We start from the raw sequence: 21558 nt of genomic DNA, 5'->3' as shown, positions 1-21558 counted from the left end.
TCAGACTCAATAACATTGGAAAGCTTTTATTCTACACGTCTTTCTGTGTTATATCCCAGTTATGATGTTTCTTGTAAAAAACAATATTAGTAAATTTCAAAATTTAACAATTTTGTACCCAATTTATATTTTACATGATTTTGATATAATAACTTTTCCATGGATTTTATTCGAGTTTGCTGAACTTTTTCTTTATATTTTTACCATAATTTATTTGTTAAATGGATTATACATTGGGATAACAATACGAGCGTTTCACAAAAATTTGACGACAATCTTTTTGTTTTCAATGGCTCAGTGGTTTGAGCTTTTTGTTGCAAAACTCATGAGTTGGCCTTACGAAACTGGATATTGGACTTTGAAAGGTATTATGCTGGAACAAACAATCGGAGCTGTGGTCGAAAGTCCCACAACGACAACTACAGCAACCTAAAAATAATTTTGTTTTCAGAATTAAAAAAAAATATTTTTAGATTACTGTAGTTGTAGTTGTGTCTTTATTTAACAAAAAATCTAAAACGAAAAAAAAAATTATTTTCAGGTCTTTTTAATGAAACCCAGCTAAATGTGACTCTGAAACAATGGTACAGTAGAAATCAGAATGATATGATTCCAATAATTCTTCATCAATCTGATTATATTTTCTTTATTTCGGGTTTTCTGAAAATGCATGCATCGATGTCTTTAACAACTTTACTCTTGTTAATTTCAATTGAACGATCATTTGCTTGTTATTATTTGAATGATTACGAAAAGAAATCCAGAATTTGGATTGCCGTTTCGTTATTGTCAATTGGCTTTGTGCTAAATTTTATTATAGCTGCTATATTTTATTTCAATTTACTCTCTATGCCATTATTGATTGTATTAGTTCTCGCTCCAAATATTATTGGGTTCAATGTAATTATCTCCATAATTTTCTAATCAACGCTTCTATTTTTCAGTTAATTTTCTACACTCGTTACTGGAATCAAAAAGTTACAAAGACTCATGAAAAGTTTGCAAATCATTCCAACTACACTTTGGCAGCCAGATTTCAAGCAAAAGAAAATATAAAATCATTTCAAATGGTTCAAAAAGTGATTATCGCTGGGATGGGTATGGTGGCACTTGGAATTATTACAGCAATCCTATTACTCTGGAATACTTTCCCTCGATTGGACAATTTTTTTAATTTAATCATTCAAGGAGAAATGAGTTTTACTCACCTTATTGTGTCGATGACTATTATTTATTCGGTGGATTCATTCCGGAAAGTTAGATTGGTTAATTGGGAATCAATTTGGATAAAATTCAAAGTCAGTAGGAGGAAAGTGGCAATCATTGCTGTTAGGAAGGATAGTACTGTAAAAACTGATATAATCAAGAAAGAGACAGAGACATATTTCAATCAGTTGGCAAACTCATGGACTTGAAATTCACAGAATAAAGTTTTTTATTGCCTCACTACATTTTGATAACTGACATATTATCAATCCTAATCCAATAGTCTTTCTCAAAACTCCACGCAACCCATTTCATCAGCCTAATAACCTATTGACCCTCCTAACTACACTACCAGCAGTTCGAGATTTGCAACGATGCTCAAACTACTTTTCTGGTTCTTAGTCATCTTTGCTCCAATCACAGTTTTTGCTAAAAACAAGACGCACAAGTTGAATTCAATTCTAAAAGAAGTTGGACGAAGATATGTGGTTCAGGACATAAATGAGAAAGTTCTCGATGGTGAAGACAATACACATTTGTTGAATTCATCAAAAGAAGCTTCAGATTTGGCCGTTTCTGATTCGAATCATAATTGGGAATTAGAACCGGATGAGTTTGTCAAAGAATTCAAAAATAAGTGGGTGGAATCTCTTACGCAGAATATTCGTTACTCTTCCTCTATTCTGAATCTATACTGGGGAGATCGGGCGAAAAATATCATGAATGTCGAGCTCGATGACATGGTTGCGAATATTTGTGACTCCGAAGTCAAGTTTAACAAAGGTATTGCTTCAGCTATTGGTTCAAAGATCCGAAAATGTACACTTTTCAGTACAATTCGATAGATACATTTACAAACAACGCAAATATTACGAAGAGGTGACCGAGAGTACACCGTATTCTTCCGAAGTTTTTGCAACGGGCAAAAGTACTATCCATATGATATTTCGCATTGAATTGACCCATCGGATGGGATATAAGACAACTATTACTTGGAATATTATAGCTCGAATTTCAGTAAGTAAAGATAAACTATTTTCAGAAAAATTATGATTTTTTAGACATGGGTAAGCGTAAATGGATACGACAGGAATTTCAAAATAGCTAATGTCACAATCGGAGGTGGATGTACGGAGTTTGGAGTTTTGAATTTAAATCACACAGATTTATTGGATCGTGAGAACGCGTTGCAAAAACTGAAAAAGGAAACCAATCCAGAAGTAAAAGCACTTTTCGACCTATTCACACCGTCCTACATGAAATATTACGAAGACTTTGAGAATAAGATTCCCAAGGTGTGGATGCAAGGATTTGAGAAGAGTCCAAGGAATTTGAGAATCACGGTTTGTGATCAAAGGGAAGTGCATCAGTCTCCTCGTTATTCAGAAAGTTGGAAACCTTTATAATTTTCTTTTCTCAAATTTCCATTTTTAGCACAATTCCGTTCCTGGTACAAAAGATTCGGACAGATGTGGCATCCGAAAAAGGGTGACAAAGATTATATAAAGGTTCAAGTGTTGGAAGCAAACGATGCCGGAATAACAGCCAGAGTTACAATGAGATTGCAACCCGGTGCAAATGAAACAGCTCTAACTTACGATTTCGATTTTAAAATGGGAATCCAATTTGTGAGTAACCACAATAAACTTTATAAAAAATGTGTTCTTTCAGAACGTCGGATGTACCAATCGATGGACTGTTACATGGTTGGACGTACTATGTCAACCGCATATAGATTTTATGGAAGAGAACTACTTATCAATGCGTGGTCTTTTTATGAAAGAACTGATAAGCACTTACGAGGAAGAGGATAACTGGTATACAGCTTTGAATGTTTTGAAGAAATTCGAAAAGGATCCAATAACCACTTCTGTGTGTTTCCTTCCAACTGATGTCAGAGAGGCTAAAAACGTTGGTGAGGAAACCTGATCTTAATTTTTGAGATGAAATAATTTTTGTTGTAGATGACACCCTAAAGCTATTTTTTGATATAGCCAAAAAATATCACAACTCGACAGTTTGGGTAATAATTGATTTTTCCGTAAAATTCATGAATTTCACTTCATAGGGTGTTTTCACAAACGACGAGCTAATTTTACCGGCTGAAGAAAAGCATACGTTCTCTGTAAGATTTGCTTTGGGACATCCTAGTACTGAAGATAAGCCTACTGAACCTATTGTTGGAACTAGATGGGAGTTTCAAATACAATGGGTTTGTATTTATATTTTATTGGAAAGTTTTGATTTTCTATTCAGGACAAGAACGATCAATTCTACTACATCTATCACATTGTAATTGGGTGCGTCGACCGAATTAAAAGCGATGGAACATTCATGCAAATACGGAGAAGAATCAATCTTGGTTTACAAGTTATTGGTTGATCCGAGTTTAGAGTGAATACTTATTTCAGCCCTTATAATAAAGATTCCTATAAACGCTGTGTTTTGAGTTCTTAAGTTTCTTTCTTACAGACAAAACCTACACATGTCTAAAAAATTTGCACAAAATCGGGGAAAAAACTTTGTTTCTGTTGTCTCTATTTATTTTCTCGATTTTCGAGTGTTTTCAGACAATTTTATCACTATCAGAAGCTTTAATTTTTCTAATTTTCGGGAAAAAACAGAAAACTCGACGAAAATCAGTGAGAAACGAGGAAATCAATCCGGCAAATGAGAATATTTTCAGGTCACGGTAGTTGTCATTGTGAGACCTTCGGCCGCGGCCACCGGTGCTTTTCCCTTCCACAGCTCCGATTTTTTGTATCACATAAACAGTACATAGAGTCATCTGTGATGAGAAAGAGCAGCTACAGTGACGGTTTGAAAATTTAGAAATTTAAAAATTTCGGAATTCTAAAATTCTAAAAATTGAAGAATATTGCAAATCAAAAAGGTTTATTCAGTAGACAGAAAACAACAAACATCAAATTTTCAGACTTCATCAAGTTCCATTTTCAGCATCTGACACATGTTGTTTTTCCCTGAAATTCGATTTTCAAGTTCAGAAAAAAATCATCGAAAACTGGAGTAGTTACGGCTCTGTAACCAATCGGCCAAACTAACACCAATAATTTCTAAACTATCTCTTAAATTGTGCAGCAGATTCGACATTTGATTGGCTCAACTTTATCAGCTTGGGATTCCAGGATTTCGGCCTCATTTTGGTATGGGGAGTACTGAAATGTTCAAAGCGATTTTCGTTTTATTAAAACTTTAGAGACTCTCAGACTTGAATCACTTACAGTTCCCGAAATCACTGGTGGATTTTTGGTGAATCTGGATTCAGATGACACAAAAAACAAGGCGGAAATCAAAAAGAAAATGGCTAAAAGTTTCATTCTGGGGACCAAAACAGAATGATTTTTTCCATTTCTCTGCTAGTATTTATGTTCCCAAGTCCTTCCTGTTTTTGTTTTTGATACAATATGAAACATGCTCCTTTGATAAGACAGGATGTTTTTTCTCTTCATACCAAAACTGATAAAGTTCAGTATAAAAGGCTAGTGAGCTAAAAATTTGTATGCTCTTTTTTTCAATCTATAAACGAAACATTTCTTCTTCTGACCGTTATAGCTCTCGGAGCACCGAGCACTAAAACCTCGACTCAATCGGTGAGAACTCATAGCTAGCAAAAATTCTATTAGAATAACTATTTAATTTTTTTCAGTCCACCAAAACTCAGGATTTCAGGGAAATCAATCCAATTGATTATCGTGATTGCTGCGTTTTGAAACTAAATGTAACAAGTTTTGAGTTTCCTTTTTGATCACAACCGAGTCGCACGCGACGCGTGTTTTGAGCTCACTTATCCCAGTTCCAATGAAAGATATAAAAAAGTGAAAACTAAAAATGTCTCGTACAATACCACCTCTATTTCATCGGCTGACAGATTTTTGATATCTCTCATAGGAGCCGAGATGATTGAGCTCAAAGTGCATGTGCAGTAACGGTGATAACTGCGTCGCCAGAAGCGGCGCCTGTTTGGAGCTTGATTATCTCATTTTCTATAAGAGACATTAAACATTTGAAAACTGAAAAAATATTTATCAAAATATTATTTAAACATTTTACTAGCTGACGACATTTTGATAACTCTCATAGGATCGGGGATAATTTGGCTCAAATGATAGTGACGATCTGAAAAAGGAGTTTCAGGGCACCTTGGAGTGCCGAGAACATCGAGTTGCCAAATATGCTGAATTTTTGAATTTCTTGACCTTGTTAAAACAACTTTCATATTTTTGGAACATGGAAAATAAAACCTTCCTTTTTTGTTCTAATTCAAAGTTGAAACATGCCCATAAGATGAGTCAGGATGTTTGTTTCAAATTGTTAACATTTTGATAAAAATTGATATAAAAGATGAGAGCAAATGACCTAGAAAAAACTAGGCCATGATCTGGAAAAAAATTAGGTCATGACCAAGAAAAATGAGGTCATGATCTGGAAAAAACTAGGTCGTGGCCTGGAAAAAACTAGGTTATGATCTGGAAAAAACTAGGTCAGGACCTGGAAAAAATTAGGTCATGACCTGGAAAAAACTAGGTCGTGGCCTGGAAAAAACTAGGTTATGATCTGGAAAAAACTAGGTCATGACCTGGAAAAAATTAGGTCATGACCTAGAAGAAACATGAACTGGAAAAAATTAGGTCATGACCTGGAAAAAACTAGGTCGTGGCCTGGAAAAAACTAGGTTATGATCTGGAAAAAACTAGGTCATGACCTGGAAAAAATTAGGTCATGACCTAGAAGAAACATGAACTGGAAAAAACTAGGTCATGGCCTAGAAAAAACAGGTCATGGCCTAGAAAAAACATGACCTCGAAAAATTAGGTCATGATCTGGAAAAAACTAGGTCATGACCTAGAAAAACCTAGGTCATAATCTGGAAAAAAACTAGGTCATGACTTGAAAAAAACTAGGCCATGACCTAAAATTAATTTTTTTCGATTTTTTAAACAAAATTTAACGTCTTGATTATCATTAGTGGTACTACTGACAGTGACAAAAAAAACTAAAAACTGTGAAAACTGAAGGGAAATTATTGAATTTTTGATAATTGCTAAGGATACTAATTCTGTTGGATCTTCACACCCAATTTTTAGAATATTCTCATTAAAAATCATATATTTATTGAATTTATTTTGAGCCAACTTTCGACCCGTGGAATTTTGACAACTAAAGTATAGGAATTGAAAGATGACGTTCTGAAATTTTTTTGATTTTTCCTATTGTCGTATTATGAAAAATCTAGTTTCCAGCTGAAATATGAGCATGTGCATTTTACACAAAGTAGATGGATTTCACATAAAGTAGAATTATATAAAAGATTCAAAAACTTTGTACAAAAATAACAAAAAATCATATTATTGTTCTTCTGAGATTTGATCCAGAAATACTGACAACCGTGGGAATTGCACTTGGTTCAGGGAAACGTAGAAGGCCTGAAATGAGCTTAATTTGAAGAGTAAATATGGGAAGACATGGAAAAAAAACTTACTATAGAGTATTAAGCTTTTCGTGTATTTTCTATAAGGTTCATATAAGAACATGGTTGCGATACTAGATGAAGTTCCATGAAGAGTGAATAAAACGATGCTGATGTTATTGAGCTCTGGAAATCAAGGTTTTTAAAGGTGGGGGGACATGAAAAAAATAATGTTCTCGAAATTTCGTTTAAATATGCCTCTCGAGGAGTTGAACGTGTGGGACGAGGATTGAGGGTGCGGCGCCGCTACCGACTGAGCTACACGGGCAAAGAGAAAGCGGTCACCCGATTGCATACATAAAGGCGAGGACGACAGCTGTACGCAGAGTGACATTAAGCGTTGCACACCGTCACGGTAGAATGCATACTCTGGCCCCAAAAATCCCCCGTAAAATCTCCTGTCCCCCCACCTTCAAACCGAAAGTTGGAAGAGAAACCTTGTGAATATAAATCAAATGTGATTGAAACATTCCAATAAATATTGGGAATATGAATAACGACAACTGGTATTGCCACTTGTATACACATTGAAATAAAGAAACTCGTGAGCATTTTTCGAGTTCCAGAAGACATCGATGGGTTGTTACGAGGCAAAAGGCTCCAGGTTATGTGGGAACAATAGAACAACACTTGACTTCCTAGAACCAAGCAAGTTAAATACATATGAGGATTGAATAGGCTTGCATCTTTTTGTATTAGTGCGTTCGTATTGTCCAAGAACAAAAGTGGGATACATGGATACTTTTCGAAGACTTCTACTTTTAAACTTTCTTGGTCTGCAGGTATTGTTAGCACTTCAGGAAGACCGAAATTGATCGTTACTGTATAAAATATTGTCCAAAATATTCTTCGCGTCCATTTCCGTTTCATCACAAACCAGCTATTTGTCACAATTATTTGATGTCGATTTTCGAAAAGAGATACTATTCCCGCACAAATTCCTGAAATGAACAAAATTCAATTATATCTCCTTTGCCTCAGTACCTCCCAAAGACGCAAATGCTAACCAGATTAAAATAGTTGGATTCACAGTGAACCAAACTAATATTCCAGATGCATGTGCACCTATAACTGGCATAAAAAACATCGGAAGCAATACAACCGCCCATGTTAAATCGCAGATCATAGTCAGAACATGCAAATTGATCATGTAGGGAACTGAAGATTTCATGGCTATCGGAGACTTTTTGACTATTAAAAATAGACTGTAAGAAGAAAGAGTTATCATGAATACGCTTCCGATATGACAACCAGACTCCAAGAATTCTACAGAAGCTAAATATGACGAAGGGCAATTTGTAGTTTGAGAGTTCATCAGGTTAAATGTAAAAAAAAATATCTTAAAAAACAGGAGAGTATGACAAGTGACAGCTGGAAATGAATTCGAGTTTCTCGAATAAAAACTAGTTTTGAAGCAGTAAGATATCAGTTAAAATTACACCAGTGCAGAAAGTTAGCTTATGACTTTTTTGAAGAAGAACTGATATTTTTCCGTTTTCTTTACTGTTTTTACTTTTCTTCTGATGCCATAAAGGGGGACTTCGACCTAAATTTCATTACATTAGGATATTTGAAAAGTACGTTCCGAATATTATTGGAAACACATTCAAACAAAACCCTAAATTTTTGAATTGTCCTTTTCGTATTGTTGTATCTATGGAAAATCCCATATTTCAATCCAAAACATTAGTGACTTTATACATACATATGTAACTGTTTAAAAAAGAAGCTTTGCCCACAAACTCAAAATTGTTAAGCAGTTCTCTCTGCAGGATTGAATACGTACTGCAATTTTTATTCAATATCAAGAATCGTGTCAAAATTCATTTCTCAAAAATTCAGAAACTTCCCGAAATTTTTTGACTTCTCAAACTATTTTCATATATTGTTTGACGATCGAAAAGTGACACGACGTCTACCGATGTTTTGATCTGACACGCTGACGACTATTGGCTCACGAACCACTTTTTTCAGACGAAAAACACCTATAATCAGCTGTTGGAATCTCACAAAACAAAGATCGAAACTTGATTGCCTACCACTCAATATCAAATCTTTCGTAAAATTCCTATATGGAGCGTATATAAAAATAGTGGCTATTGATGAAGAAGTTCCATGAAGAGTGAACAGAACGATACTGATATTGTTGAATTCTGAAATTTTTTGAAATTTTGAAATTAAAAATTCATCTTTAGAATGGGATAAGAACCTTGAAAATAGAAATCAAAGGTGATCGAAATGTTCCAATAAAGGTTGGGAAGATAAATGACAAATGTTGGAATCGCCACCTGAATACATATACAGATAAAGAATTTTCTCATCATTTTTCTTGTGCTCGCTGACATCGATGGATTGTTTCTTGGCAAAAGACTCCACATAATATGAGAACAAAAGAATGAGAAAACTACAGCTAAATATAAGCAGGTCAGGTACATATGTGGATTGAAAAGTGATGCATCTAACTGAATAACATGAGTTAGGGGATCCATAAAAATTGGAGGGAGACATGGATTCTTCTGGAAGAGAAGTCGTTTCGCTTCTTCTTGATTTTCAGGAGCTGTGATGATTTCAGGGATGCCAAAGTTCACATGTCCGAAGTACATAAATGATAAGAGACCCCTTCGAAATGTTTGATTCTTCAAAACAAAACGACTTTCTGTGACAATAACTCGATGTCGGTGTTCGAAAAGAGAGATTATAGCGGCGGCCATTCCTGGAAATCAGAATTGTGAAATGGGCTCTTTCTTTTAGAATCAATGTTTGTGAGTCAACTAAATCAGATATGATAGAACTCGAGTACTACAAAATAATACTGTTTGGAGAGATTTATCGTTTCTATGAATAAAGTTACAAGCCATAAAGTAGCTTATATGGGGGTCTTGATTCTCACTGTTTTGTCGGCTCGTTTTGGTTGTAACTTTGCTCATCTAGTTTTCCAAACAGTGTAATTTTGAAGTGCTCGTCAAGATCTATCATATCTGATTTAGTTGGTCCAAATATATCCATTCTAATAGAAATTATATAAGGGCCCGTTTTCAAGTACCGTAAACCCAGTAACAGAAGGGCTCACCCTTGTAAGTTTGAGCTGAATTATATCGGCTCCTATGAGAGATATCAAAACTTTGTCAACTAATAAAATGTTTGTGAGATTATGATAAACATTTTATCAGTTGGCAACTTTTTCATATCTATGACAGGAACGATGACAGGAATGAGAGAAGATGGCTCAAAGTTGAATGTTTGGGGGCCCTTCTAATGAAGGTATGCTGGAAATGTAATTCTTTTTCTGAATTCACAAAACATGTACCTCCCAACGACGCGAATGCCAACCATACGACAACCACCGGATTTTGCGTAAACCAAACAATAACTCCAGACGCATGTGCGGCAATAGACGGCATAAAAAACATTGGCAGTACTAAAACCGACCAAGTGAAATCACAGACCATTGTGAAAATATGCAAGTTTATCATATAGGGAACACTTCCTTTCATATTTACTGGAGACTTTTTCACGATAAGATATAGAGAATAACTAGATAAGGTGAGCATTAGAATCGATCCAATATGACATCCATTTTCGAGAAAATCAATAGAAGACAGATAAGATATGTTCTGGGAGCATTGAGTGATCATTAAACTGACTAGTCAGAAAACTAAGAGTTTTTAGTTTCCCGTAAGGCTATGTGGAACAGGTGAGTTTCTGGTAAGTCACATTAATACAAATTTTTTCACATTTCGTGTGATGTTTGACACCTGTTTTTCAGGGCAATTTATGCAAGAAATTAGTAATATTAGGCGTTTCAAATTTTGCTCTGATTGCTTTTTTGCTCTAATAGATTTTAACAGTTGACTACCGAAAGCGCTCCATTGGAACGCCCCCCCCCCTCACACCTTTAACTTTGAGCCAATTAATCTCGGTTTCTGTAAAAGATATCGAAAAGTTGTAAACTAACAAAACATTTTTGATAATATGATGAACATTTTATCATTTGACAACTATTCGATATCTTTTACAGAAAGCGAGATATATAGGCAAAAAGATTAAGGTGTTTACCGCATCAGAAATTTTTCGTTATGTTACTGATAAAATCTGGTCCGCTTAGACAGTGAGGTCGAAAAACGTTTGTGAGGGTTCAATCATTTTTTGAACTCATTGATAAATTTCCTGAGCTACAGACTGTATCTATAATTTTTTTTGCAACAAGTGCATTTTAAAATTCCCGAATTTCCGGGTGTTATCAATTTTTGCAACAGTTACATTTTTACCCTTTGTCCATCTCACTTTTCCTCACTTTTGCTTTTACAATGGGCATGTTTTTCTTCCTCTCTGATCAACGGGACAATCTCCTCAAGACCTCTCCACGTGCCGGTTGTTTGTTCTCTAATATCTCTGAGATCTCTTCTTCTCTTTTACTCTCTACATGTTGTCTTTTTTACTTACGTTGCTTTCACTTTTTCTTCTTTTTTTGAACCGATCTTTCCTATGCTTTATATGGCGACAGACAATTTTTCTAGAATGTGTGATTCGTGAAAATTTATAGAAAGTGTGATAACGTTCAGAATGAAGACTTTCTTATATCTATCTTCTCATAAATAGTTTTTCTAGGCCAGAAAAAAACCTATTTCCTCATGTTTTCATCATCTAACCCCAGATGATTCTCCTGCATTGTTTCCCGTTTTATCAGTAGTATCCGCCCCCTTTCGATTCTGTTTATCTTCAGAAAATGGCAGAATGGTGTGCAGATCATTTAAGAAATTGTGAAGGTTGGAAATCGGCCGGTTTGGAATTGTCCACTACTAGTGATGAGAATGCAAAATGGTTGGATGCCTCGATTCGACAACTGGTTTCTTGGACAGATTGTGCAAGTTTGGGAGGATTTCATGAGACTCTCGTGAATTTGACCAAATCAGATCCGGAGGCTAGTGAGTTGTTTTTTTTCTTCTGAAAATAGAAAAGTGGTTATTTTGACTTAGAATGTTCACTGAAAGTCTAGGGCTCTTGCAATAGTTAAGAGACCAAAAACCAACCAACAGGAGGTTTGGTAAACAATATTCGGAATGAAAAAAGCATATGAAGAGACAGAATGAAAGAAAACGATGGAAAATGTATAATTTATTACTAGATATTAGTTAAGAATTCCATAATTTATGTAGTTTCAGTATTAACATGACTTGAATCCTATAAAAATACCATAAAACATATTAGAACGGCTGGACTTTCCCTTGTTCCAAGGTACTACCAGAGGGCCCTTCTATTACAGGGGTCCTTCTATTTTTTCATCGAGAAATGCAGCGAATTCTCGAAAAAATATCATTAAGATTTATTAATTTCACAAAAGTTGAAAAAGTTTTTTTTTAGCAAAAAAGGGGTTTCAACAATATTCTGTGAAATTGTGGGGTTTCCGAAATATTTTTGAACTTCAAAAAAACGTACGGAAATTATTAATTGGAAAAAAAACACGTTTTGAAAAAGGGGAAGGTCATTCTATCACAGGGGGTCCTTCTTCCATGTTGCTTTTGGAGGGCCCTTTTATTAGGGGGGGGGGGGGGCTAACTGTTCTGTTGAAAGCGGCCTTCTAATACAAGTTTTACGGTAATATTCAAATACAAACGGATTAAAATGGACAAAAAACGGGCCATTGGCGGACCAAAAGAAGTTATGGTCTGGTCTAGGTTTAGCTGTTTTCAGCCAGTTTCAAACGGTGTTTGGGCATTTTTCCGTCTGCTTCTGGTCCGTTTTTGATTCACGAGTGTTTTGGAATTTCAAAAAAAAAAATTTTAAAACTCTGTTTATAATCTCCAATGTTTAGTAATGGGTCGAACATTCCTCGTCAGCCTAGCGGGACTTGGAACCGAAGCATCTGCTAGAGATCCAGCATTTGTGGAAACCATGAAGAAGCTGGAGTCTGATGCTGAAAAATATGCGAATCCCCGAGAAAAGCGACATGTCAAAGCTGCAATTCTATGGGGTAGAGGGTGAGTTTCCATTCGAAATTATGAAACGTTTTTCTGAATTTTTAGAGAACATCATGAAGCCGCTGATGAATGGGATAGTATTATCGACGACTATCCGACTGATTTAATTGCTATCAAGTTCTCACACGATGCTCACTTTTTCAATGGAAACTGTAAAGGAAAGAGGGATGCCATTGAGAAAATTATAAATAAGTGGAAGCCAGATTTGCCAATGTATAGGTAGGACTGAATTATATTGTATTTCTCCTAATAGAAGAGCCTGCAATCTTTTGAATTCTAACTAATTTTGTCTCGGTTCCTGTAGCAGATATGAAAAAGTTGTCAACAGACAAAAGATTGCTGATATTATGACAAACAATTTACCAGTTTACAACTTTCTGATATCTTTTACAGTTCTCGAGATAATTGAGCTCAAACTTGACAGTTATCCGGAACCGCCTCCTCGAAGCCCTTTGGCGCCTTTCAAGGCAATAAGATTGAGCTGTGACCTCAAAAACTGTAGATATCTCGATTCCTATTAGAGATAGCAAAAATCAGTCAACTGATAAAATATTGATAGTATTGTGATTAACATTTTTCCAGTTGACCACTTTTTGTATTTTTCACAGGAATTGAGATATATGGGCTGAAAGTTGACGGTTTGTACAGGCTTAAATTAGAGAAAACACGCTACATGAAACTTCTTCTCAAGTCTTTTTCTTCAGTTATCTCCATGGAATGTATGCATTTGGTCTCGAGGAATGTGGTTTGTATGGAGATGCTGAAACAGAAGCAGAGAAAGCATTGAGCCTAAATCGATTTGATTGCTGGGCATCTCATGCGAAAGCACATGTCCTCGAAATGAATGGAAGACATAAAGAAGGAAAAGAGTTTATGTACAGAACAGAAGACGATTGGAGGGTAAGCGTTCTTTTTAAAAACTAGGCTTGTAAACCGATATTTTCAGAAAGGATGGATGATCGCAACTCACAACTACTGGCACACTGCCTTATTCCATATCGAGTTTGGAGAGTATGAAGATGCTCTGTCGATTTTTGACAGAGAAATTTCAAAGCGATTTCTTCGATCCAATTCTCTACTAGATATGGTAGATGCGAGTTCAATTTTGTGGAGATTAGAGTTGGAAGGAGTCGATGTTGGAAAGGATCGATGGAGGAAGTTGGAACATCTCGCAAAATATATCGATAATCATTCAATTGTATTCAATGATGTGCACTTGGGAGTTGCATTGTATAGACAGGACGATCTGGAGACAGAGAAGAATTTGAGAGATTCATTGGAAAAATACACGAAGTGAGTTTTTTTTTTTAATTTAGAATCAAAGATTTTCATTGCACCCAACATGTTTTAAAAGTGGCCGTATAACCTGTATTAGAAGAGCTCACACACTTTTGAGTTTGACCTGATTTATCTTAACTTATGTACAGGATATCAAGAATGTATAAACTGATGAAACGTGTTTGATATTATGATAAGCAATTTATCGGTTGACAATTTTTTTTTAAATACCTTATAAAAATATTTTTTTTAAATATAGATAAATTGACTTAAAGACATAAGTTAGGGCCCTTTTATTGCAGGTTTTCCTGACTTTAATACAAAAAAAAACAAACAAAACAAATCCGAAATTCTCGAAAATCGCCGACGAAAATAAGAAAGATGGCAAACTAGGATTTGTTTTTTTTTCCCGCCCAGTGAGAGCCCTAGGCCACAGTGGTGAGACGCCTTTTGACATGGAATTTTTCCTGAATTTCTACGCTTTTATCTCTGGCACGTAAAAACGTCAAAAACCACTTTCCGTCACTTGAAAAGAAGTTGTCCTGCCGCCGCGGCCTAGGTTTTACACTGCGCGGGAATTCAAACCCTTTTCCCTATTGGCACTTTCAGCGGCTTTCGTTTTTTTTGTTGAATTTTTTTTGCAAAAATATTTTGAGAAATATAGATAGATAACTAACTTTTCAAACGCTTTAAAATTTTGGTTAAAGTCCCCCTTTGAAGTTTATTTTAAAATCAAAAAAATCAAACTTCATATTTTCCAGCATCCTCTCCGAAGACAACGCAAAAATCAGCAAAGAGATTGGAATGCCTTTATACGACGGAATGCTAGACTACGCTCGTTGTGACTACGACACAGCAGCTGAAACGATGTTCCCAATTCGAGACAAAGTTGTTCAAATTGGAGGATCTCATGCTCAACGCGACGTGTTTGTCCAGACCCTTATCCAGTCCTGTATAATGAGCAAAGATCCAAAGAATTGGAGTTTGACTCCTCAACTTTTGATTGAACGAGAAACGATGAAACATGATTCTCTTCTCGGTCAACGACTTGCGGAGAAGTTCAGGGCCAGACATCCCTTGTAATAAGTATTTATTTATTTTATTCCTGTTTATACAATAAAGTAAGTTACAACAAATTTAGATGTGGGAACGAGTTTGAGCCTGGATGAGAGCCTTAACACGAGCTCCAAAATCTGGGTGAACCTTTGTAAAATGATCCAACATTCCAGCAACAATGAAGTCATGGCATCCTCCAAGAGCTCCCGCAAAGTTCTGGCACATTCTCTCACGAGCTCCTGTATCCAGAATCTTCTCCCAGAACACACGTGGCTGCTCATAGTTGTTGTCGTCTCCACTCTCATAGCGATCAACATCTCCGACGGTTTGGAATACGTTATCCTTGACATCAGAGCGAGTTTTTCCATAGTTGAAACTGTTAGGGAAATAGTTTGGAGCATGTTGTTGGTTGTCATAAGCCATCGAACCGTCGCGTTGGGTGTTGTGAGCACGGGAACGGTATGGGCAGTTGACTGGAAGTTGAATGTAGTTTGGTCCGAGGCGATGGAAATGAGTGTCAGTGTAAGAGAAAATGCGGCCTTGAAGCATCTTATCCGGAGAGAATTCAATTCCTGGAACAATGTGAGCTGGGCAGAATGCGGATTGCTCGATCTGAAAAAAAAACTAGTTTTTAGCAGTTCTCTCTACTTTCAGCCAATTACCTCAGCGAAATAATTTCTTGGATTTCTATTAAGCACCATTTTTCCGACTTCAATCAATGGGAATTCTCCGTGTGGCCAGACCTTGGTCACATCGAATGGATTGAATTCCCATTTCTCGGCTTGCTCGAAAGTCATCACCTGGATGAACATCTTCCATACTGGGAAGTCTCCCTTTTCGATAGCATTGAACAAGTCGCGAATCGAATAGTCTGGATCTTCAGAAGCAAGACGACCAGCCTTTTCGACAGTTAAGCTCTTGACTCCTTGGGTTGGCTGGAAAATTAATTGATAGAAATTGATTAAGATCCTAATATGCAGAGAGATACCTTGAAATGGAACTTGCAATACACAGCCTTTCCTTCCTTGTTCACCATTTTGAAAGTATGAGATCCGTATCCATTCATATGACGGTATCCATCTGGAAGTCCTCTATCTCCAAACAAGAACATCACTTGATGAAGAGCCTCTGGTCTGTGAAGCCAGAAATCAAAAATCGCATTCGGATCTTTCAAATGGGTTTGTGGATTTCTCTTCTGTGTGTGAATAAAGTTCGGGAAATGGATTGGATCCCGGATGAAAAAAATTGGAGTGTTGTTTCCAACCAAGTCCCAGTTGCCTTCCTCAGTGTAAAACTTAATAGCAAATCCACGAGGATCACGAGCTGTATCAGCGGATCCACTCTCTCCACCGACAGTTGAGAAACGAACCAGCAGTGGGGTCTGCTTTCCTACCTTGTTGAAAATGTCTGCTTTACAGTACTTGGAGATGTCATGAGTGACTTCAAAGTAGCCATGAGCTCCGGCTCCTTTGGCATGGACAACACGCTCTGGGATTCGTTCGCGATCGAAATGAGCCATTTCATCCATATAAACGACGTCTTGCATCAGCATTGGTCCACGTCTTCCAGCTGTCAGGACAGCGGTTTTGGTATAGATTGGGGCTCCATTTGAGGTGGTAATCACTTGCGGCTTCTGAATTTCCCAATTGAGCAATAACTAGGGATAAAAAGGCACATAATTTGGAAGGTACAATGGTTCGGGGATACAAGAGAGTATGAAGTGAATTAGGGCTACAAAATCCACAGTGCGAGGGTGCAAAAATCATAAATTTTCAGTTATTTTGTACCCCCGAATCGAGGATTTTGTACCCATAAATTGCTTTGTACCCTCCAAATTTTTTTTGCCGATCTAAAAGCAACACTCACTGGATAAGTCGCCTTGTAGTTCTTCAATTGGTTATCAGACGGATCGTTTGGCATGGTTTTCCTGAAAATTGAGACACTACTTAAGTTAAGAAAACCACGAGGTGTTTAAAACGACTTTATTATTTTGAAGTAAAAAAAGACCAAAAGGGAATGGGAGGGAATGTGTGTGAAGAGATAAAGAAGAAAGATTGTAGCGTTATCAGAGAGGGGAAATGTTGTTCCCCTCTATTTGGACAGAAGACTACGGCATAGTCTGATAATACCGGAGAAAAGACAAAGATTATGTATTGATTTACACAGTTACAATACCATAAAACAGCTGCAAATAATAACGAGAAAAACAGAAATTCTTTGAATTCCTTGTAACAGTCCGAATGGAGATTTTCTACGCTAATAACAATACTACAGTTAGGCTGGTATGCAAAAACCGAAGGTCCCACAACGACAACTACCGAAACCTAAAAGTATTTTTACGTCGGTAAAGTAAAGCTTTTGATAGTGAAAAAAGTGAAGGAAGCTGCACGAAAATCGAGAAAATAAATTGATTTTTTCTTCGATTTTTCGCAAAATTTTAGACCTTTTTAAATTTTCCAGCTATTTTCGAAAATTCTTTTTCGATTTTTCCGATTTTTTTTGTCTGAATTTTGATGGAACGTTGTTTTGATTACTGAAGATTAGTTAATTAATTGGTTTAATTACCCAAGTTTGAGTTTGAGGTACCGCCGACAACGACGAACAATGACACCAAGTCAACTACGACTTGTCGCGTGCTCCCTCTTCTGAGCCCTTCGAAGGACCGCCCCCGCCCACTACTCGTCCACCGCCGACCCCAGACCCCGAATCATCGTCGCCAACGAAGTCGCCACCGCGCAAGCTGCCCTTTCTGAATACTCAAAGTCTGAGAAAACGCGGACGGCCCAAGGCAATCTCTGCTTCCGAAACCCATGTCAATGCCCTTCTAATTAGAGTAGCCGCTCTCGAAGCCAGAATTGAACGTCAGGATAAAAAAATCGCCTCCCTCGAAGCTACGATCAAGACCGCTGAAACAATATCCGGGAACAATTACGATCCACCGCTGGGTGTCGGCCCGCCGAAGCTCAAAACCAAGCAGGTTTCCTGTGCACTGTATGCCGATGTCTTACGTGGTTCACCTCTAGCGAGCAAAGTGTCATCCCAGCTGGAACTTGCCGCCAACCTGAAGAAGCTAGAGCAAAAGTCGCATATCGCCGTTATCGAAAATTACCCGGATACGAAAGTCGATGACCAACAAGGAATTGATAAGTTATTTATTGAAAACATTATTGAGCACTTCCCTGCCGATCTTCCCAAACCAAAACCGACTGATAATTTTAGAGTAAAATGCCGCAACACTGAAACCTATGCCCGCCCCTTGAAAGTCCGATTTTCGTCCCAAACTGATCGTGATTCTTTTATTCATAATTTCTCGAAATCCATGCGTTCTATTCCCAACTTTTCTCCCACTCCCCGACCTATCCGATGTCGCCGCGACATGACAACCGAAGAACTTGCGGTTTTACGTGAGCTTTGGAAAAAAGCCTTTGAGGCTAACGCCCAAGCTGGTGTTATCAAATATTTTGTTAAAAGGTCTAAAAATGTTCCTAGAATCCAATAAAAATACGTTTTTCTCTCGAAAAATCGCTAAGTTTTTCGGTTACGGTAGGTTTCGTTGTTTGACCTTAGTACGAGAATATCACATGTTCACAATTTTCCGGGGTATTCTTATACCCGCTTCTCGCCTGTTCTGTGCAGAAAATGATGACGTCACGAGAGTAACGATAACAGTCTCTAAATAGACAACCCTTATCGACTATTTTCCGGTTCTTATTTCGAAAAGAGCATTGATTTATAATCGCCAACGTGCACATAGAAAAATACACACATTCTATTTAAAAACAAGTTTATTGAAAGGCTTTTAATAAAAGCAGCGGGGATCCTTCTATATACATTTTTTTCAAAACAATAAAATAGTTCAGAATTACTTCTTCCTCTGGCACAACGCATGACGAACGGCGTTTCCGAAATCTGGGTGAACCTTGCTGAAGATTTTGAGCATTCCCTCTTGAATTTGCTCGTAGCATCCGGACAAAGAATCTGCGAAATTCTCAACCAAACGATCTCTCTCGTCTTCTTTCAACACCTTCTCCCAGAATTGACGTGGTTGTTCGAAGTTGTGATCATCGGTTGTTTCGTAGCGATCGACGTCACCAGTCAATCCAAATGTCGACTCTTTCACATCTTCCCGGGTACGGTATCCGTTGAAACTGTTTGGGAAGTAGTTCGGAGCATCCTCCTGGCTGTCAATCGTCATTAATCCGTCGCGTTGGGTGTTGTGAGCACGAGAACGGTATGGGCAGTTGACTGGCAGCTGGATGTAGTTTGGTCCGAGACGATGATAGTGAGTATCAGTGTATGAGAAAAGACGTCCTTGAAGCATCTTGTCCGGCGAGAATTCGATTCCTGGTACAACGTGGGCTGGGCAGAAGGCAGATTGCTCAATCTGAAATATTTTTATGATGTTGAAGAAATTGATAAATATTATGCTACATACCTCAGCGAAATAGTTTTTTGGATTTCTGTTAAGAATCATTTTTCCAACTTCAATCAATGGGAAATCTCCATGTGGCCAGACCTTGGTCACATCGAATGGATTCATTTCCCATTTTTCAGCCTGCTCGAAAGTCATCACCTGGATGAACAAGGTCCATTCAGGGAAGTTTTTCTTCTCGATAGCATTGAACAAATCTTCGATAGCATAGTCTGGATTATCCCCAGCAAGTTTATTAGCATCGGCAGCACTCAGATTCTTGACTCCTTGTTTCGGCTAGAAAATTCAGTTTCGTAATATTTGATTTTAAAGCCTCACCTTGAAATGGAACTTGCAATAAATCGGTTGTCCTTCTTTGTTGACCATCTTGAATGCATGAGATCCATATCCATTCATATGGCGGAAACCATCAGGAGTTCCGCGATCCGAGAATAGGAACATTACTTGATGAATCGACTCAGGACGGTTAATCCAGAAGTCGTACATAGCATTGCGATCTTTCAAATGAGTGCGTGGATTTCTTTTCTGGGTGTGAATGAAATTCGGGAAATGGATTGCGTCACGGATGAAGAAGATTGGAGTGTTGTTTCCAACCAAATCCCAGTTGCCTTCTTCAGTGTAAAACTTGAGAGCAAATCCACGTGGATCGCGAGCAGTATCAGCGGATCCACTCTCTCCACCGACAGTAGAGAATCTAGCCAGCATTGGTGTCTTCTTTCCGATTTCACTGAACATATCAGCTTTACAGTATTTCGTGATATCATGGGTGACTTCAAAGTATCCATGAGCACCGCCTCCTTTTGCATGCACGACACGCTCTGGAATGCGTTCGCGATCGAAATGAGCCATTTCATCCAAGAAAACGACATCTTGCAAGAGCATTGGTCCACGACTTCCAGCTGTCAAGGAGGCGGTTTTTGTGTAGATTGGTGCTCCATTGGACATTGTGAGGACATGTGGCTCCTGAAAAACAAAAATTGAAAGAATACAAATTCTCATAGAAAAAATGTGAAAATCAAGAATTTTCCTTACCTTGTGTGTATCTCGATACTGCTTCAACTGATCATCAGCAATGGCTCCTGGCTGGGAATCGCCGGCTGAAAGAGACATTTTTAATATTAGGTTGTACAATTGTTGAGCACAATAGCGAATGTAACTCGATACACACTTGAATTAAATATGCGAAAAGAAAACTCACACAAATTGATCGCATGCGGAAGCATCGGCATTTTGGGGTCCTTTGATTGTGCGTATTTCGTTGAATCGACACTGAAAAATTAGGATTAGAGAGAAAAGTGCGAAAAAAGAGATTGTGCCGGAAACGGATTAGAAATTTCGAAAAATTGGCGAAGAAAATAAGGTAAACAAACCTGAAAAAACAACGAGCAAGGCGATGAATATTGCTTCTAGAAACGGAAGCGATCGTGAGATTTGGCATAATTATGCTTATTCGACTGGAAAAACAGCTTTTTCGAGTTGTCAACAAATCTATTTAATAAGATTAAACACGCAGTCAACAGTTTTTTGTTCTGAAAACAATATTTTCAGCCAATTACTGCAGTAAAATTTTTAAAAAAATTGAAGAAAAAATCGGAAACGGATATCCAATTTTTTCATTTTCTTATGAATTTTCTAGGATTTCGTCTTCTCTCCGACTATTATCCTTGTCAGCAGGGTTGCGGATTGACGGGCCGGCCCGTCGGCCCGGCCAGCCCGTCGGTCCGTCCATAGCTTTTTCAGAGAAAAATTTTTTTGATGAAAAATTTTTTGAGCGAACATAGGCACCAACGGGTGAAAAACAACAACGAAAACAAGACGTAAACAACCTGTAAACAACCTGTAAACAACTTGTAAACAACTTAAAGGCGCACCGTAAATCGACACAAATTTTTTCAATTTAATTCCTAAAATTTTTCGGATTTTTTGTTACTCTTGTTGTTTTTAAAATAAATCGGTTCATGAAAAATTTGTATCCCGGATTAAAACCTCAAGTGGGTAATTGATAACGTGAATAAAAAACTTTCATTCAAATCGGTTGAGTTTGAGCTGAGTTACAGTCCCGAACATACATGTGGAAAATTCGGAGTGGAAATTTTTTACAGTTTGCAGACGGGCCGGGC

At 37.4% G+C, this 21558-nt stretch overlaps 6 protein-coding genes across 6 annotated transcripts; 3 read left to right on the top strand and 3 right to left on the bottom strand.

Annotated features, from left to right (window-relative positions):
- Positions 1-289: 289 nt before the first annotated feature.
- On the top strand, positions 290-1415 carry CBG20813 (the record flags this gene model as incomplete). The annotated part of the gene is made up of 3 exons (XM_045242714.1): positions 290-365; positions 542-900; positions 945-1415. 3 exons carry the CDS (start codon positions 290-292, stop codon positions 1413-1415), a joined length of 906 nt encoding a protein of 301 aa, XP_045097137.1.
- Positions 1416-1580: 165 nt separating this feature from the next.
- On the top strand, positions 1581-3588 carry CBG20811 (the record flags this gene model as incomplete). Its single annotated transcript, XM_045242713.1, has 7 exons — positions 1581-1989; positions 2039-2223; positions 2268-2595; positions 2641-2834; positions 2878-3117; positions 3275-3418; positions 3463-3588. The coding sequence occupies 7 exons, from the start codon at positions 1581-1583 to the stop codon at positions 3586-3588; spliced, it is 1626 nt and encodes a 541-aa protein (XP_045097136.1).
- A 2979-nt stretch (positions 3589-6567) lies between these two features.
- Positions 6568-10329, bottom strand: Cbr-srh-41 (the record flags this gene model as incomplete). The annotated part of the gene is made up of 7 exons (XM_045242712.1): positions 6568-6650; positions 6707-6820; positions 7105-7635; positions 7679-8065; positions 8614-8847; positions 8904-9407; positions 10002-10329. The coding sequence occupies 7 exons, from the start codon at positions 10327-10329 to the stop codon at positions 6568-6570; spliced, it is 2181 nt and encodes a 726-aa protein (XP_045097135.1).
- Positions 10330-11420: 1091 nt separating this feature from the next.
- On the top strand, positions 11421-15033 carry CBG20808 (the record flags this gene model as incomplete). Its single annotated transcript, XM_002631576.1, has 6 exons — positions 11421-11619; positions 12507-12672; positions 12718-12891; positions 13377-13572; positions 13619-13965; positions 14712-15033. The coding sequence occupies 6 exons, from the start codon at positions 11421-11423 to the stop codon at positions 15031-15033; spliced, it is 1404 nt and encodes a 467-aa protein (XP_002631622.1).
- Positions 15034-15087: 54 nt separating this feature from the next.
- On the bottom strand, positions 15088-16926 carry Cbr-ctl-2 (the record flags this gene model as incomplete). Its single annotated transcript, XM_002631575.1, has 4 exons — positions 15088-15618; positions 15669-15941; positions 15995-16639; positions 16873-16926. The coding sequence occupies 4 exons, from the start codon at positions 16924-16926 to the stop codon at positions 15088-15090; spliced, it is 1503 nt and encodes a 500-aa protein (XP_002631621.1).
- Positions 16927-18868: 1942 nt separating this feature from the next.
- Positions 18869-20876, bottom strand: Cbr-ctl-3 (the record flags this gene model as incomplete). The annotated part of the gene is made up of 6 exons (XM_002631574.2): positions 18869-19390; positions 19442-19714; positions 19757-20401; positions 20471-20535; positions 20637-20707; positions 20809-20876. The coding sequence occupies 6 exons, from the start codon at positions 20874-20876 to the stop codon at positions 18869-18871; spliced, it is 1644 nt and encodes a 547-aa protein (XP_002631620.2).
- Positions 20877-21558: the final 682 nt, after the last annotated feature.

This window comes from Caenorhabditis briggsae (assembly GCF_000004555.2).
Source record: "Caenorhabditis briggsae complete genome, chrII, whole genome shotgun sequence".
In the NCBI taxonomy this organism is placed as follows: Eukaryota; Metazoa; Nematoda; class Chromadorea; order Rhabditida; family Rhabditidae; genus Caenorhabditis; species Caenorhabditis briggsae.
The sequence above is the reverse complement of the archived record's forward strand: the minus strand, read 5'-3'. Positions and strand labels throughout refer to the sequence as shown.